Source organism: Xiphophorus couchianus, chromosome 11 (assembly GCF_001444195.1).
Source record: "Xiphophorus couchianus chromosome 11, X_couchianus-1.0, whole genome shotgun sequence".
NCBI lineage: Eukaryota > Metazoa > Chordata > Actinopteri > Cyprinodontiformes > Poeciliidae > Xiphophorus > Xiphophorus couchianus.
Genome location: NC_040238.1, coordinates 30,440,138 through 30,458,214, shown reverse-complemented (window position 1 = coordinate 30,458,214; position 18,077 = coordinate 30,440,138). Strand labels below are relative to the sequence as shown.

General features: G+C 36.4%; 2 protein-coding genes across 3 annotated transcripts in view; both read left to right on the top strand.

Moving 5' to 3' along the window:
- Positions 1-29: 29 nt before the first annotated feature.
- On the top strand, positions 30-4,368 carry ccdc92bb (coiled-coil domain containing 92Bb). Of its 2 annotated transcripts, none has more exons than XM_028032580.1 (4): positions 30-302; positions 470-618; positions 1,914-1,961; positions 3,034-4,368. In XM_028032580.1, exons 2-4 carry the CDS (start codon positions 489-491, stop codon positions 3,693-3,695), a joined length of 840 nt encoding a protein of 279 aa, XP_027888381.1. In that variant the 5' UTR covers positions 30-302; positions 470-488; the 3' UTR covers positions 3,696-4,368. The 2 variants fall into 2 exon arrangements, with proteins under 2 accessions (XP_027888381.1, XP_027888380.1); XM_028032579.1 differs by having other exon boundaries at positions 433-618.
- Positions 4,369-10,268: 5,900 nt separating this feature from the next.
- The window catches only part of LOC114153274 (clustered mitochondria protein homolog), a 29,059-nt gene continuing 21,250 nt past the window's right edge, over positions 10,269-18,077 (top strand). The window contains exons 1-5 of the mRNA XM_028031681.1: positions 10,269-10,530; positions 12,082-12,912; positions 12,994-13,133; positions 13,742-13,913; positions 16,621-16,691. Coding sequence (XP_027887482.1) covers positions 12,099-12,912; positions 12,994-13,133; positions 13,742-13,913; positions 16,621-16,691 — 1,197 coding nt within the window. The 5' untranslated portion in view covers positions 10,269-10,530; positions 12,082-12,098. The remainder of the gene's footprint in view (positions 10,531-12,081; positions 12,913-12,993; positions 13,134-13,741; positions 13,914-16,620; positions 16,692-18,077) is intronic.

Genomic DNA, 18,077 nt, shown 5'->3' with positions numbered 1-18,077 from the left:
CTAATAACCCCTCATAGCTCAGTGCTTTGTTGTGAGCGCAGCGCCGCACTGCACGAAACAGCAGAAGGTGAAGAGTAGGTTATTTCCACTCAGCCTGATCCTGCAGGATTCATTCATGCTTTGCAGAATGCGGACAGGGAAATAGTTGGAAGCGCATCCGAGCAGCAGGAGACGGTAGTTTAGCGCACTGGTCGGGCTTTTGTTCGCCGCATTTTCGCTGCAGCGAGGACAGAGACACGGGTCCAGGACAGTACGAAGATCCATGAGACACGCTTTGAGCTGGATACCGCTTCAGTATCACGGTAGGCCACAGACAGGGATTTTATTAAAACGCTGCTGCAGCTGAAAAACACATGCAGCGAAATCAATCATGAGATGAGTGACACAGCTGCTATTTTCACTAAATGGCTCTTTTCTTATATTAAATCTTAGTGCTGCGTCTGACGTCCCGCTGCTAACATCTGCTCAGGTTGCGTGAAGGTTGAGCCATGGACGCCGGGAGGCTGGAGCAGCAGGTGGCCAGCGTTGACAGGGGGATCTGCTTCCTGAAGCAGGAGCACCTGACCATGCTGACCGGCCTGCAGCTGGAGATCACACACCTGAAGAGGCGCTGTCACGGTCAGTCCCACCAATCTGCCCGTATTTGATATGGATGGTTGCCCAGGGCGGTATTGCAAAAGGAGGGCGGGAGTAGAAGCATCAAATCCAAATGAGAAGTTTCTGCTTTAAGGCATTTGTAGTGAAATTCCCTTTAGTTACGCTCATCTTGGATCAGGCTTGACAGTAAATCACTAACAATATCGCAACAGACTCGTGACATGATCAATATCAATAAATAAGCCATCTGATAGAATATTTAGTATATAGAATAGTCACTGAACCACAAAGCATTCTGGGAAATGTAGGCTGCTCAACTTCTCTTGGCCAGAAAGGTTGGTAGCATCAGCTAGCTTACTCACTGCAAAAACACAAAATCCTACCAAGTAGTTTCTAGTGCCAGTATATCAGTACACTTGAAATAAGACAAACCTAACTTACAAGCAACCTTTCAGCAAGATAAAGGAGCTTGTGTTAACTAAATAAATCCTTAATATTGATTTTTAAAAGTCCTTTTTCCATTGGCAGATTATTCCACTTATAACAAGACATTTTTCCCATGTTATAAGTAAAATAATCTGCCAATAAAGCAAGTACTTTTTCATAAATATTAAGAAATTGTTGACTTAAAACTAGTACTTATTTATTGCTGAAACGTTACTTGTAAGTTAGTTTGGTCTTACCTCAAGTGTAGTAAAAAATATTTGAACTAGAAACTGGACAAAAATACTTGGTAAGATTTTGTGTTCTTTTTGTGTTACCTAGCAACAAGTTGTTGAGTAACTTATGGTAACCTAGCAACAGCCTGTTGAGTAACTTATGGTTACCTAGCAACAGCCTGTTGAGTAACTTATGGTTACCTAGCAACAACTTGTTGAGTAACTTATGGTTACCTAGCAACAACCTGTTGAGTAACTTGTGGTTACCTAGCAACAACTTGTTGAGTAACTTGCACAGCAGCAGTTTTAGGTTTCATCACTGCGCCTCATAGCTGCTTAAAAACAAAACAAACAAAAAACACAGTGGCGTGGAGTGGAAACTGTGGATTAAATAAGAAAGGTCACTCCACCAGTTTGGCAGTATTTCAAAAAAATGAATCAATAATTATTGATCGGCAATTATTGATATCGACTGACAAAACTCAAGTTTCTAAGAAAATGGACGCTTATCAATGAATTGTTATCGATTAGAGCAATCTACTCATTAATCAATAACTTACATTCCTAATCTGGATTCATCTCTGTGGATGTTTATATTATGGATTATTCTCCTCAGTCTGTAATCTCTAATCTGACTTTGCCTCATCCTTTGTGCAGAGCTGAGCTGTGAGCTGGACTCCAAGTTTCCTGACAGAAACACAGCAGGTAAGAATTTAGATTTAATAAGTAATTAATCCAAATTAACTGTTAAAAATGTAAAAAATAAACTATTTCAACTGTTTTCTGTCTTAGACGAAACAAAAATAATCATTAGCTTTAAAGAGAAATGTGAACTTTCATAATCTTTTCTACATGTCTTATTCTGCTTTTATGTAATGTGTTATTTTGAAGTGGGAATGAAAAGTATGCCTACTTTACTCCTATTTTACCCAGTTTCTGTTTCATAAACTGTCACGACAGAGCGGCATTTTCAACAAATATGTAAAATAATATTTTATATAAGTTACATAGAGCTGCTTTAATGTAAACTACATATCAATCAATCCAGCAACAAGGCAGTGCAAGTACTGAGTAACTGAACAAATTATCAATCATTTAATATTAAAAATTACGTGATCAAACAGACCAAAATACAAAGTTAAGCGTAACTGTTGATATTTTAAGGACCAAAATGACAATAATTCATATAAGTAACAAAAAATTATAAAATCAGGCAAAAATAAATGTTTCTAAATCATTTTCTTTCAATTAAAAACTTAGGAAACTTTAACAAAAGTTGTAGGTGTGTGTCTGAGTCCGGTGAGTTTTTGGTTACAACATGTTTGTTTTTAATTCAGTGTGAAGAGAATCTAGAAATTTTACTTAAGTAAGAGTAGAAATACTTTATAATAAAGTTACCCAAGTAAAAGTAAAATGTAGCCATCCAAGAATACCAAGAGTATAAAAGTATTTGGCAAAACGTCAAGAACTGGTATTTCATATTTTAAGGACCAAAAATAACAAAATCAGGAAAAATTATATTTTTTCCCAAATCAGTTTCTTTCTGTAAAAAACTTTAAAAACTGCAGGTCTGTGTTTGTTGAGTTTTTGGTTACATGTTTGTTTTTAATTCAGTGAGTAGAGAGAGAGTAGAGATACTTCCCAATAAAATGAATCAAGTAAAAAGTACAGCGCAGTAAAAATACTCCTAAAAGTACTCTTTTTTTCAAAAAGGTACTCAAGTAAATGTAACTAGTTACTACCCAGCTCTGGGTATGCGTTTGTTTTCGTCCGTCAGAGGAGGAAGCAGAGCTGGCGGCGCGTTGCGAGGCCGCAGAGCGCCTCCTGGAGCGGCAGCAGTGCATGACGGTCACGGTGCGCGGGGAGCTGCGGGCCGGCCGGGCCCGAGCTGTGGCACTCGGGAGGAGCCTGCGGGAGGAGGAGCGGCGGTTCCTGGAGGAGCTGAAGCGCCGCAGCCACAAGATCACATTGCTGAATCGAGAACTTCAGCGGCAAAACGTCATGACGACGACGCTGCACCACGAGCTGCATGGCGCACGGTTGAAACTTTTCCAGCAGCGGCAGAGGGGGAAAAGAGAGGAGGAAGAGGAGGAGGAGGAGGAAGAAGAGGAAGAAGGAGGGTCGGGCTGGCCTCTGTCTCCTCATCCCGGTGCCTCCTCCGTCCAGCCGGAGGGGAGACCCAGGAAGAACATCAGTGTGAGGGAGGAGAGGGTTAGAGCCTGCATCCCACAGGAGAGAGTCACGTCACCACAGAGTCCACACCCGATGCCTGACCCCGCCCTCTTCCTGGTACCGCTCAGGTACCGCCTCCTCCGCTGGAGCCGGCCAATGAGGCTGCAGGACGGTGAGGAGGGGGAGGACGAGTGGGAGGACATAGAGGACAGCAGGGTGCCCAGGAGGGTGGATATGGGCGCAGGCGAGGGAGAGACGGCTCTGTGACCGTTAACTCCGAGGAGGAGCAGTCTGTAGAAATCTGAAAAATTAAGTTTTATGATTTAGCTTCACAGGAAATGGTTCATCTAAACTAGACTTAGATGTATTTATACATTTACCCAATTAAGGGTGTGAAACGTCCTGGAAAGGTTTAGAGTTTACCACAGCTGATTGTGTTTGCCTATAATCTAAAAAGCAGAGTTGCATCTGGGTTCAGTGAATGCTTTCACCAGCTGGGACAGCTAGGGGTGCGCCGAAAACCTGACCTGCCGATTCTGAATTTGGCCGATACCAATTTGTTTTTTGTCTGAAATGTTGCTAAATATAGCAAGAAAGTCACTGAGTTTGTAACAATAGTGGGGTGACTATTGTTACCTTAAAATGTGCAGACATGGTGGGCCGGTCTGTCGGTCAAACTTCTCTTAAGTGAGAGCTGAAGAGGACAGTGGCTGATTTTTAGGTATTTGCTGAGGTGGATAAGTTCAGCTTCACATGTAAGTATCGACCGATCACCGATTTCCCCAAATTAAGGAAATCTGTGCCGATAAATCGACTGGCTGGTAAATCGGTGCAGCCCTAGAACCAGCTTTATGTTTAGGATGGTCACTTGAAAAGGAAATTTTGTATTACCTGCACTTTATTAAATTCATACAATTTGCCTTGTTATGGCAAACCATAACTCATGTTGTCATCTCTGTTTTCACTGAGAAAAAAACTTTTCTTTGAACATTTTAATACGCAGGTGTGACTCCTCTACCGGCCTGGTGATGTTACAAAGAGGAAGAACAGTAAAAATACAAATAATCCATTTTTCACAGAAGCTCCCCGTCCACACTGTCTGAGCTTGATCTAATTTGACAAAACTCCTTCCTCCAGTTGTGAAAGACACATGTCCAAAAAGACATTCAAGTTTAATTCCACAAGCAGTCAGCACTGGCAGCAGGTATTTATATAAATACTCTCTTCCTCCTGCTTCATAACTACCTTATATAAATCCTGACAAAATTAATCAACATTTGTTGTTATAACATGACTAAATTTGGAAAAGGTGGGGAACTCAAAGCAGAGGAAAAACTGATTATTAGTCCCAAAAAAATAACTTAATTCTCTCACACCTGGACTGATTACATATTGTGCTTTTTATATAATGTAAAGTACGACTGAAATCAACTTTCTAAAACTACTTTTTAGTATTTTTAGTCAGTTCAATCATTAAAATGCATAATAATATTATATACCAGCTGTATTTAGGGGGTTTATTGGTTTTTATGCTTACATTTATGAAAAATTATTGATCCAAGGATATCGAGACTGAAAAAACTGACATTTTGAAATCTAACCAGGATATCTGAGCAGATGTATCTGCTGCAATATTTCTACAATAACTCTTGAAACAACTCACGAACAGGCATCCTCATCCATATTTTTGTCTTCTGTCTGGATAAAATCCTGCATGTCAGGGATGTCCAGCTCATTTTCATTTTGGGCCTTATCAACATCATGAATGTTCTTAAAGGGCCGGTTGTCCCAGAATGCATCATAAAACCTACTGGCAAACTGTTAAAATATTAATAGCTGTGTCTGCATTTGATAAGTACTTATTAAAATTTAACATCTGTAAAATGTAGAATAACATTTTTTTGCTTTATTATTTTTTTTCTTTTGCAATAAAAATCACTGATTTGTGGAGTTAATTCAGAAATATTTGCGAAATATCTTTAAAAAAAAACTTGCTGTAAGAAATACTGCCACTTGCAGGTGGGAGTTAGCATCACATAAACCCAATGTTTTTGACCATTTTAGTGGAAAATTTACAGTAAACTCACAATTATGCATTACTGTGAAAAAGTGCACGGGTTTGTTGATTTTCCATATTCCATACTGCAATTTGGCAGTATACAGATAAAAACTGTTTTGATTTGATTGATACGATTACATTTAACCACACAACCGTTATGTTAAATGTTTTATTTTTTGTGTCCCTCATAAATAGCTACAGTGGACCAGATTTGGCCCCCGGGCCTTGAGTTTGACACATGTGCTGTATGTTGTCAGTTTCCCAGGTCTCGACTTAAAAATCAAACATTTTGTTGTGAAATGTTTCCCTGTAGCTGCAAAAAAAGGAAAGAGTTGCTACAGAAAAAGAAATCTTATTTTAATGTTAGTCAAGATTTCATTTAATTTATTATTCACACAGCATGAACTTTAGTGGAGCTACTACTGAATAAACAAGCAGCAGCAGAGAGTTTCTCCAGCAGTTGATTTGCTCTTGGTGTGTTCAGAATATTAATGTTTTGCTCTCTGGTGGCAACAGACCTTCTTTTCAGCTGATGCCAAATAAATCTTTGAGGAAACAGAATGTGAATACTGAGAGGTTTGTTTTTAGGTGGTTTGGGACAGAGGAGGTGCTTCAGTAAACACGAGAAAAGAGAAAATGTGGAATTCATTTGATTACATCATGAAGCCCAAGGGAAAATCCAGGGACATTCATCATTTACCAAGAGCGTCTGTACATTTAAAACATGAAATTTAAATTTTGTACCAATGATTTAAAATTCATTAAATATATTGTCAATAATACAATCAAACTGACGGATTGGAATATAAACACTCGACAATATTCAGATTGAGTTTCCGAAAACACCACTGTTCTATTTATATAGCAGGTTCTCAATTTAATATGTTTGGACTTTGACTGGGCCACAGCAGCACACAAATATGCTTTGATCCAAGCCATCCTACATGCACAAAGGAGCATGTAGGATGCTATATATATAGTAGATCCTTCCTCCCATCAGCTGGTAGGTATCACGTAGGTGGCAGCATAAGTAAGAAATTGTTTACATCAACGCGGTTATTTTTTCATTTCTTGTAAATAGCCTGCTGCTTTTAGATGCAAAAAATAAACAATTGCATTTTATTAGTTTTCTTGCCAAATTCCACTTTGAATTTGAGTATGTTATTTTTAAATCCTGGCCAATATTTCTGTTTTATACTGTAAATTTGAAGCTTACTCTATAGCCTCTTATTCTTAATTAGAATAGAATAAAATAGTCTCAGTAGCTAAGCTAATTTTGCTAGTTCGACATTAGGTACTACAGTTAATATCCCAATATTTATCTTAGTATCACACAAAGGTGTGTAGATTACTCAGAGTAATCTAGTAATACCTGTAATCAGGGGTAATTCTAGGATCTGACCTTTAGGGGTGCTTAGCCCCTGATAACAGGAACATATTGCTCCTCAGGTTCCTCATCCTCTGGACTCCGGATGTAGGAGGAGGCAGGTTTCTCTAGGCCCCGGGACACCCACTGTTTCAGCAGGTTCATAATGCGAGTGGAGCAGCTTTTACCTGGAACAGAGACTTTGTATGTTGTCTTTTTATAGTCACATAAACATCTGCTGTTGGATACTTTTGTCAGCATGGACGCAGCAAATTGGAATGGTCTCACTGGTGCAAACAAACTGGAGTGAGACATACCTGCGCTGGACCAAAGTCTGTGTGCTCCCTGTATCAATCGGGGCCTTACGTGCCTGACCGTTGAGCTCCACAGAAGTCTCCATTAATTGATGAATTGCTCCGGCATTTTGAGTCTCTTTCCTGGGCAGAAAACACATCTGGGGCAACTTAAGAGCATTTTGAGGGCACATAAGTTTGATATGACCCTCCTGTGCACATACCAAAGGGGATTTTTCAGCTGAAATGTTGAGCCAAATTTCTCTTTTACATGGAGATTGATTGCGGCCATCCTTTTTCCAGCTTTGAAAAGCTTAAGAGGTCTTCCTCCTCGCAGCCACAAACACATCAGTCAGTTCAGCAGCCTCCTTCGCAGCCTTTGGATTATGCTCTTTTATCCACACCTGATACTGTTCAAGAATAATTATTTCATTAATTTGTTCAACTATTTTACCGTTAGGTTGCACCCATTTGATACACAGCTCCTTCAGACCCAATACATTTATGTAGCTTAACATGTAAAAAAAAAACAAAATTAAAAAAATAATCAAGACAAGTCTTGTCTTGTTTTTCTTCAAGACAAGACTTCACAAAAAACAGGACCAGGCTCAGCACCAGCACCAAGAAATGTAAAGCTACCAGCGTGAGAAAAAATTTACAAGTCAACATTGATAAATGTGAAAAAACTTTAAATAATTGGCTTCAAAGAGAGTTGACGTTGTTTGGTAGAACTTTATTAACAAAAATTGAATCCTTATCCAGGCTGACATATCCTGCATATTCCTTAGCTGTCCCTCCAAATCTCATAAAACAGATTCACAGAATTAATTTTAACTTTATTTGGAAAAACAAACACCATTACTATAGAAAAAGTGATTTGCTAAAACAATTTCAGGACGGTGGTATCAAGGCAATCAATTTTGAAATTATAAATGGTACTTTAAAAATTAGATGGCTTCAGTCCTTTTTAAAAAATGGTGGCCTCATTTGGTTTGTTATACCGTCGTTCGTATTTCAAAAGTTGGAGGTATTGAGTTGTTATTGAAATGTGATTTTGAATTATCAAAACTCTCCCTACAACTCTCTGATTTCCACCAACAGGTTTTGTTACAGTGGAAGTTAATGTTAAAACAACTTCAGCCTCATAATGTCCCACTGTGGAACAACAGAGCCATTCTATGTGGTAGAAAATCTATATTTATGGAAGATTGGTGGAATAAACAAATCTGGTCAATTACTCATTTACTGGATGGAAATGGTGATATTCTAATTTTGGAGGAATTTAACAGGAAGTATGGAGCTGATTGTTCACTAACAATCAGCTCCAAAAGAGCAAAGTATTAAAGTTAGTGACAAAATAAAAAATAAATTAAAGGGGTCTACTAATTGAAAATCTTCCATTAACTCAAGCAATTTAATTGCGTTTAAATGCTACATTTTTCTTAGACAACTTTTGAAAAAGAAAAGTTCGTTTTGGAGAGCAAAGATTGAGAGGGAGCATTTTGCATAGCAACATTTATGGATATAAAATTTTGTTACAATCAGTAGAACATTGACTAAAAACAAAATTATTTTATAGATAAACCGAACTGAATGTTTTGTAAGGAAATAAAATCCACATTTATTGTTTTAGAAGACAGAAAGGTATGAAGTTGATCCCATAAGTTTAATACTTCTTTACAGTCGTAAAACAAATGTTTAGTTGTTTCCAATTGAGTTTTACAAAAACCACAATTCTTAACATTTAAATTAAATCTCTCTCTTAAGAACTCATTGGAAGGATATGTGTTATTAATTATTTTAAAATGTAATTCTTTATATTTGGGCGGAAATGGGAATTTCAAATAATTTGTCCAAATTTTTACTAACATAGATTTGTTAAAATTTTGTAATAGAACTGTGCTTCTCGTTCTTCCTGGGTACATAATATTAATAGGATTCTGATTTAAAAACTTGTTGCATTTATTATCTCTAATGTCCACATGTTCAAATTGAATCTTATGGAGTCTAGGAATAGAGAAATTAGGTAAATTGTTTTTAACTGACTGAATGAGGACATTAGGGATACGACGTAAAACTTTCTTATATTTCCAATTAGATCTCTTAATAGTAGGAGTGGTGATTTTCTTTTTTGTAATATTTGTTACTGACTCATTGTTTGAGATTGTCATTGTTATTCTGATATATACAATATATATATATAAACAAATAAACAATATACAAAAATAGGACTGTAGCAATGATAATAGTAGTAGTAGTAGTAGTACTGCTATTACTAATAATAATAATAATAATAATAATAATAATAATAATAATATACAAGACCTTAACATAAAAAGCTATACAGTTATTGCAAATTATATTGGTCTATTACTAAAAAAATAAATAATATACATGAAAATTTGCACTTGTAACGTCACATAATGGTAAATAAAAATAATAATCAGAGGTGAGAGTACCCAAACGTAGTACTCAAGTAAGTAGCACTACTTCAACGTATTCTTAATGAAGTAAAATTAAAACATAGCCGTCCAAGAAATTACTCAAATAAGCGTAGAAAAGTAATTGATAAACAGCTAAGTGCTGAGTAACTGGTCAAAACATCAATCATTTAATATTTAAAAGTTACATCATCAGATGGACTCAAATGTAAAGTTATGTGGAAAATTTGGTATGTTAAAGATCAAAATGAAAATTATTTATTTAAAACATCATTATAAAATAACAGAATCAGACAAAACACACATTTTCCTAAATCAATTTCTCTCAATATTAAACTCATTAAACTTTAACAATAACTTCAGGTGTGTTTGTGTCTGGTCAAGTTTTTCTTAATACAAGCTCATACTTCATAACTTTTACTCAAGTAAGAGTAGAAATACTTCATAATAAAGTACTTAAGTAAACATAAAAAGTACAGCGTAGTAAAAATACTCCTAGAAGAACATTTCTTCCATAAAGTCACTCAAGTAAATGTAACTAGTTACTAACACTGATAATAAACGTTTCTGGGTCAGTTTATGAAGAGAAAAGATGAGAAGGGTCGTTTTTCCACCAGTAGATGGCGGTAACACACTCATGCTGCCACCTGCATACGTCAATCTGAATCACACAGGAAGTTACATCATGTGCAGCAGAGAGGCAGCCCCCTGCTGGTCGCTGTTGGGTATTGTCTGAACGGGGAGAGGGCCCACAGGCTGTGACAGCTCCCCTTTCTCCCCCCACTCATGAAGGACACTCAGTTTGTGTAATGTAGTCGCACAGAAAGGACAGGAGAGCGTCTGGAGGAAACCTTGGGAAACTCTGTGATTTCACCAGGATGGAAACCAGAAGATATGAGACAAGATGACACAGAGTGACTGATTTCTTCTTCTTCCCTGGATGGTAGGTCTCACACATCTGATGTCATATTTTTGTTGTGTTTGAGAATCATGCAAACCTTCACCTGCAACAGTTTAGGCTCTCGTGACCATTTGGTGCTTTAAATAAGAAATTAATCTTCACAGCTGTGTTTATTTTTCAAATCCTCATGTGGTTGAACTCTGATTTTGTCATCTCCAGCTTACTTTTTAAACTTTTCTTTCATGGATTCATTAAATGCTCTGCACCGTCCACAAGACTGGATCTAAAATTTTAGATTGTCCAGTTTATGTTGGGTGAAACCCAGAGCTGCGTAGTAACTAGTTACATTTACTCAATTAAATGTACTTTAAAAAATTTAACTTTTTTAAAAAAAATGTACTTTTATTAGTATTTTTACTAAGCTGTATTTTTTTACTTTTATTTGAGTAATTTTATTGTGAAGTATCCTCCTTCATTTTTACCCGATGATTAAAAACCAAACATGTTTTAACCAAAAACTAATTTTTGAAATTCCATCCATCCATCCATCCATCCATCTTCTTCCGCTTATCCGAGGTCGGGTCGCGGGGGTAGCAGCTTCAGAAATTCATTTGGAAAATTTTTCTTTTGCCTGATTTTATTTTTATTTATTTTTGTTGCTTATATAAATTATTTAGATTTTGGTCCTTAAAATACCTAAATTTTTCCTTAACTTTATATTTTGGTCCATCTGATAACATATTTTTAAAAACATAAAATAATTGGTAATTTGATCAGTTACTCAGCACTCGAGTCAACTTTTTACCAAAATACTTTTTTACTCTTAATTGAGTCATTTTTTGGACGGCTACTCTTTACTTTTACGTGACTTAAAATATGTTGAAATAATTCTACTTTTACTTGAATACAATCATTGTTTTACTCAAGTAAAAGTAAAAAATTATTTGGTAAAAAACCCGAGTAACTGACCAAAACATCAATAATTTAATCTTTAACAATTCTTCAAAGTTATGTGGAAATTTTGGTATTTTAAGCACCAAAATGATTTCTATAACTAACATAATTACAAAATAATAAAAATCAGGCAAAATAATAAAACATTCAAATCAGTTTCTTTAAAAAAATATATTATGAAACTTTAACACAAACTGCAGGTGTGTGAGACATTCATGTCTGATGTATTTTTGGTGAAAACATGTTTGTTTTTCTTTCAGTGGGTAGAAAGTAGAAATTTTACTAAAGTAAGAGTACCAATACTTCATAATAAAATTACTCAAATGAAAGTAAAACGTACAGAAGTAAAAATACTCCTAAAAGTATGGTTTTTTTTCAGAAAAACTCTGACAATATTCTATAGAAAATTTAACAGAAATCTCCAGCTAATTTGGATCTAAAGCTCCACAAAGAGTCTAAACTAGATCTTTACACTCTGTACTTTTTTCTTCCTCACATTAAATTAAATTAAATTAAATTTTTCTTTTGTAAAGTAGGGGTCCCAAAATTATTCCCATTTGATAAATTCCAGATAAAAACAAATAGTACTGGTAAAAAGTGGGTAAATGTACAAATTAAATTCTTTTTTTCTCTGTCCAGCTTGACGCGGAGCGACGATGGGAAACATCTTCCAGTGCTGCCGCGGATTATTGAGCTTCTTCAAGCATCCGGGCGATCCGGTTCAACAGGGCGCTGAGCAATCCCCTCTTCTATCAAGCGAGGAAAGCGACCTTGACTCTTTGGATGACAGTATGATAAACCCTTCAACTGGTGTAGCAAACCCTGCTCTTGAGCCAGAGCATTTCCTGTTTCCTGACATCATACTCAGCAGCAACCCTGCAGGCGAAGTGACTCTGGTGGAGCCCATGGTGTGCCTGCTTGTTTCTGAGGAAGACGAGGCGCAGGGAGATGAAGGAGACGCAAGGGAAGGAAGAGACAGGTGTTTCTCTGAGGTGGAGACGCAAACCGAAGTGGAGACTCAGATTAGTGCGGAGGTTCAGACTCAGACTGACTCTGAGCCAGAAATTCAGACGGAAAACGATAAAGACATCACAACTTCAACAAAAGCAAAATCAGAAATGGAGAAAAACATCAAGCTTCATGAAGTGAGCGCAGCAGGGTTTGTTTGGCCTGAGCAGCACCAGGTACTGATCCATCCCAGTGGAAATGGTTCTGAGAGGACCGAACACTTTGGTGCAGAACGTAAAAGCAACAACACTCATGAGGACTTCCAAGTAAAACATGAACTAAGTGATGAAGATCCAGGAGTTTTTCATGTAAAAAATGAAATTATCCACACTGATGAGTTTGTAGACGAACCCATATTTAACAAGACTCACATGAAGGATCCAGAAAACGTAAAGAGAGAAAAGGAGGACCAGGATAAAAGTGGTTTGCAGCCTCCTTCAGAGGAGGAGCCGCTTGTCAAAGGTTGGTGATCGGCGTCCATCTTTGTTCATATAATAACAATCTGCTATTATGATGTTTAAAGTTTAATTCTTTAAACCTCAGGTGTGGCTTCAGAAACCTCTGAGGATGAGCTGTCCAACAAGAGAAAAACTCTGCCGAGCGATGGAGAAGTCGCTGATCTTCATGAGGACAAATTTACAGTCCAAATTCAGCCGCCTGGAACAGAATGTTTTGATCTTCAGGTTCTGCTTTCTTCAGTATTTTCATAAAAGTGCTTCTACCTTCCTCCAGTCAATCACTCTGATGGCGTTTGCACTAAAACCAGGAAGATAGAGCGCATCACCCCCTTGAAGATATTAATAAAGTATAGGGTTCAAAAGGTCAACCAGCCCTCCACTTTTACAAAATCAAAATGACCTTTAAACATTCATTAATAGGTTCAAAGCCAAAGCAGCACAAAGATTTTTGCTGCACAAACCAGCATAAATGTAGTCGAGTTGATTGACACCAATCCTATCTGATTTGGAGAAGCTGGGGGCCAGGGGGTTGACCTTTCATGACCTCTGGAAACATTTTTTAGTATATTTAAAATGATAGCACCACAAACCAAACGTTTTGATGCACAAACGTACCACAAACATTTGACACCAATTTGTCTCATTTGAAGAAAGTGATGTTCCAACTTCCCTCAGGTTGTTTGTGTCTTCATGACTGTGTATTTGTGTTTGTCTGATATAAATGTGCTATACAAATAAACTTGATTGATTGATTGATTGATTGATTGATTGATTGATTGATTGATTGATTGATTGATTGATTGATTGATTGATTGATTATCCTCCCCTCTCAGGTATCAGGGCAGATGTCGATATCTGAGCTCCATCAGGTGCTTATGGATCATGAACTCACCTGCCACCGCTCCTGCTTCTCCCTGCAGCTGGGAGGCGCCGTCCTGGACAGCGCCGCTGAGCTGGGCTCCATCCAGGGAATCCAGGAGGGGGCGCTGATCAGGGTGGTGGAGGGTAACTGACTCTAACTTTCTCCCCTCATCCTCTCTACACACTGCTTTTCACGACCATCATTTGATTTGAAGCTGTGTCTTCATCCGACTTTGGACCAGAAGCTACCAGAAGAGAATCTGTCTGAATCTTTTCCACACTTACATGCTGACAGTTGTTTTGAAAAAACTGAAAACTGAACAAATTTAGTGAGAAGTAACCAAGCATTGAAAATATAACTATTAAAGTTGACAAAACACACTAAAGGTCACCAAATCATTTCACTTTGTGGGTCTTTTTATACATATATATCTGTAAATATGAACCATAGTGAGTAAGTTAGAAAGATGCATTTGTTTTTGTTTCAGTCAAAAGTTTTAATATTTAACAAAAAGTGTTTTTTGTCCCGTTTCTAGAGAAAATATCTTAGTTCACTTGAAATAAGAAAAACAAACTTATGAGTTCCTTTTCAGAAAAATATAGGAGCTTATTTTAAGGAAGTAATTCCTTAATATTGATGAATAACAAATATTCAACAAGATATTTTTCTCATGTTATAAGTGAAATAATCTGCTAATGGAACAAGTACTTTTTCAGTGTTAAGGAATGATTGACTTAAAACAAGCTGAAAAGTTACTTCTAAGCCAGTTTTGTCTTACTTCAAGTGGATAAAGATATTTGCGCTAGAAAAAAAGACAAAATACTTGTAAAGATTTTCTGTTTTTGCAGTGCAATTTTATTTATCAGAGGGAAATAAAGTTATCAAAACCAACCAAGATTTATGTGGTAATATAGCTGCTCACTGCAAGACCTGCAAAATTAAGAAATTATTTATATGTAGCTACTGTAACTTGTCTGGCATCATTAAATAGAGCAAAATATCTCAAAAAGAAACATGTACCAAAACCCGATCTAAAGAAAAATACAAGCACAATTGAAAATACGTAAGAACTATGGAGGAATGTATTAATTTACCATCTTTGCCACCCAACAACTCGGTATGAGGAGTTCATGGTATTTTCTGTTTTAATACATGTTCAATAAACTATTAATCAAAGTCAGAGACATCTACCAATCTATAAAGGATTATAAAGCCATTTCTAAAGTTTTGGGACTCCAAAGAAAATGCAGTGAGAGCCGTTATCCACCAACCAAAAGAACACAAAGGCCAGATTAATTTTTCTCAGAAAACACCTTGATGATCCGGGACGTTGGAGAAAAGATTTCTGTGGACCAACGAGACAAAACTGGGATCAAGTTAAAACTAAAAGCAGAAAACGAACATCAGTCAAACATGATGATGGCGGTGTGATGCTCTGGGCTGCTTCAGGGCCTGGACGACTTGCCCTCATTAATTATGGATTCTGTTCGCTAGCAGAAAATCCTGAAGAAGGAGAAGAAGAATGCTCTACAATGTCCCGGAAACTTTCCAAGCCTTATTGACGCCTGATGTAGGTCACATCTAGTTATGGTTTTATTATGGTAGTTTTATATTTTAACACAAGAAGAAGTTCATCTTCGTCTTTTAATTATTTGTTTTTGTTATGATCTTTATGTGTGACCAAAAGTTTTAAGACTGTCAAATGTTTGTTTTTTTTCCCCAAACATTAAATGCTGTAAGAACTTTTTCACTGACAATTCAACATTAAACATTTGATGTGTTTCAAATACCTTCATTAAAAATAATCCAGATTATGTAAAGTTCCAGTAATGAATGAAAATGTTAAACTTTCTCATGTAAATTACAGTATTACTGTTTGTTTCTCAGTCAGATATTACCTGTGCTTGGAAGATGTCACAATTCTGGATTTTGTTCACTTATTTTTTTTTTGAGGAATCTCAGTGGGATTAAGATCTGGATTGTTTCTTGACCACAGAGTCAAAAAAAAAACCTCACAAATAGGTTAGCAAAACACAAAATCTCGACAAGTGTTTTTGTTTAGTTTCAAGAGCAAAGTCAAGCATTCTTTGCTTTTCAAACTCAGAAATTCACATGCCTTTTCTAGAAAATTTGTGAGATTAATCTGTAATTTATGAGCTTTTCTCCAAGCAAGTTTTTTTTAATCAACCCACAAACTTTTTAAATAAGACAAACTTTTTATGAATATATATGTCTTGTTTTAAGTAAATCATTTCTTAATATTGATTTTTTTTTTAAAGTAGCTACTAGTTCCACTGGGAGATAAATTCACTTATAACGACATTTTTCCCAATGAAATAGTCTGCCAATTGAACAAATACTTTTTCATCAATATTAAGGAGTTATTGACCTATATCTTGCTGAAAAGTTACTTTTAAATTAGCTTTGTCTACTTTGTTTCAAGCAGACAAAGATATTTGTACTAGAAACTAGACCAAACTACTTGACAAGGTTTTATGTTGTGACAAAGTGATTTGTTGTGTTAAATAAAACATTATTTATTATAAAATTGCTTCTTTTTTCTTTGACAAAGTTGTCTGACAGGGGCTTGATAAAAAAAATAACTGTACCACTCTTGTTTAGAGCAAATCTCTCCTGAGCTAACCATTAAATCACCGAATTTAAGCTAGCAGGTAGCTTTGTGGCTAACGCAGCTAAAATGGCTATTTTGGAATAAAGCTCACTTTCGTTAATCAACTGCATTTTATCCGATCTCAGTGCAAATTGCAATCATAAAAACCGAGACATTTTTTAAAAATCAATCTTAAAACTTTTAGCCATAATTTTCCTTTAAAACTTATGTTGTTTCAGATTCATACTCGGTGCGGGATGTTCGCGTTCATCTGCGACACGTACGCAACCTGCTGCGGAGCCTCGACCTTGCAGGTGTTATGCCCAGAAATGCATGCCTGCCGAGAATTGCATCCCCTGTCGCGGGAGCGCGCATCGCTCTAAACTCTCGTATATTGATGAGAAAACGGACTGAAATATGACCGAAGAGGACATTTTTGAAGATATTCGTAACATTATCACGTTTCTTAATCATGTAAGACATAAAACGGTGGGTTTTATTTCGCAGATTAATTGAAATAAATACGGTTTTTATAGCTTTATTGAAACATCTGAGTCGAACGTTTTTCAGTCAGCGTCTGATGAAAATGTTCTCCGCAGATGGCTTGAAATTCCCCGATTTTTCTTTTGACACAATGGCTTAAAACATTACAAAACAGAAGCCCGTTATGTAGAACATTTTATATCATCCTTTACTGTCTAGTCTATTAATGTAGGGGGGATGATTTTAATTTCTGAGCCTGCCAATATTTGTATCCCCTGTCTATTGTCCTGTTGATATGAAACTTTACAGAAGTAGCTCAGAGAACAAGTGTCATTACGTAGAAAAGGTAAAATCCCTTTTAACTCTTTATTTCTCCATTTTAGCAGGGGATGCATTTTACGGCAAAGCCTATTATTAGCCTGCCAAAATATGCATGCCCCCTCTATTTTCCTCAAACATTATAATATTGATATGAAACTTATACCAGCAGTTCATAGAACAAGTGTGATTATGTAGAAAAAGTTATTCCACTCATTACTCTGTATTTCTCCATTTTAGCAGGGGATGCATTTTACGGCAAAGCCTATTATTAGCCTGCCAAAATATGCATGCCCCCTCTATTTTCCTCAAACATTATAATATTGATATGAAACTTATACCAGCAGTTCATAGAACAAGTGTGATTATGTAGAAAAAGTTATTCCACTCTTAACTCTTTATTTCTCTATTTTAGCAGGGGATGCATTTTACGGCAGAGCCTATTATTAGCCTGCCAAAATATGCATGCCCCCTCTATTTTCCTCAAACATTATAATATTGATATGAAACTTATACCAGCAGTTCATAGAACAAGTGTGATTATGTAGAAAAAGTTATTCCACTCTTAACTCTTTATTTCTCTATTTTAGCAGGGGATGCATTTTACGGCAAAGCCTATCATTAGCCTGCCAAAATATGCATGCCCCCTCTATTTTTCTCAAACATGATCCTATTGATATGAAACTCATACCAGCAGTTAAGGGAACAAATGTGATTATGTAGAAAATGTTATTTCTTTATTATCGCTATTGCAAGGATACTGAAGGAAATAAATCTGACAATGCATCTTTGCTAAATGTAAAGCATGCACAAACCATTTTTATTTTGGTTTAACATAAAAATTAAATCACTTTTTTTCATTAATTTCAACAAAAGAATATTCATAACAATAGGT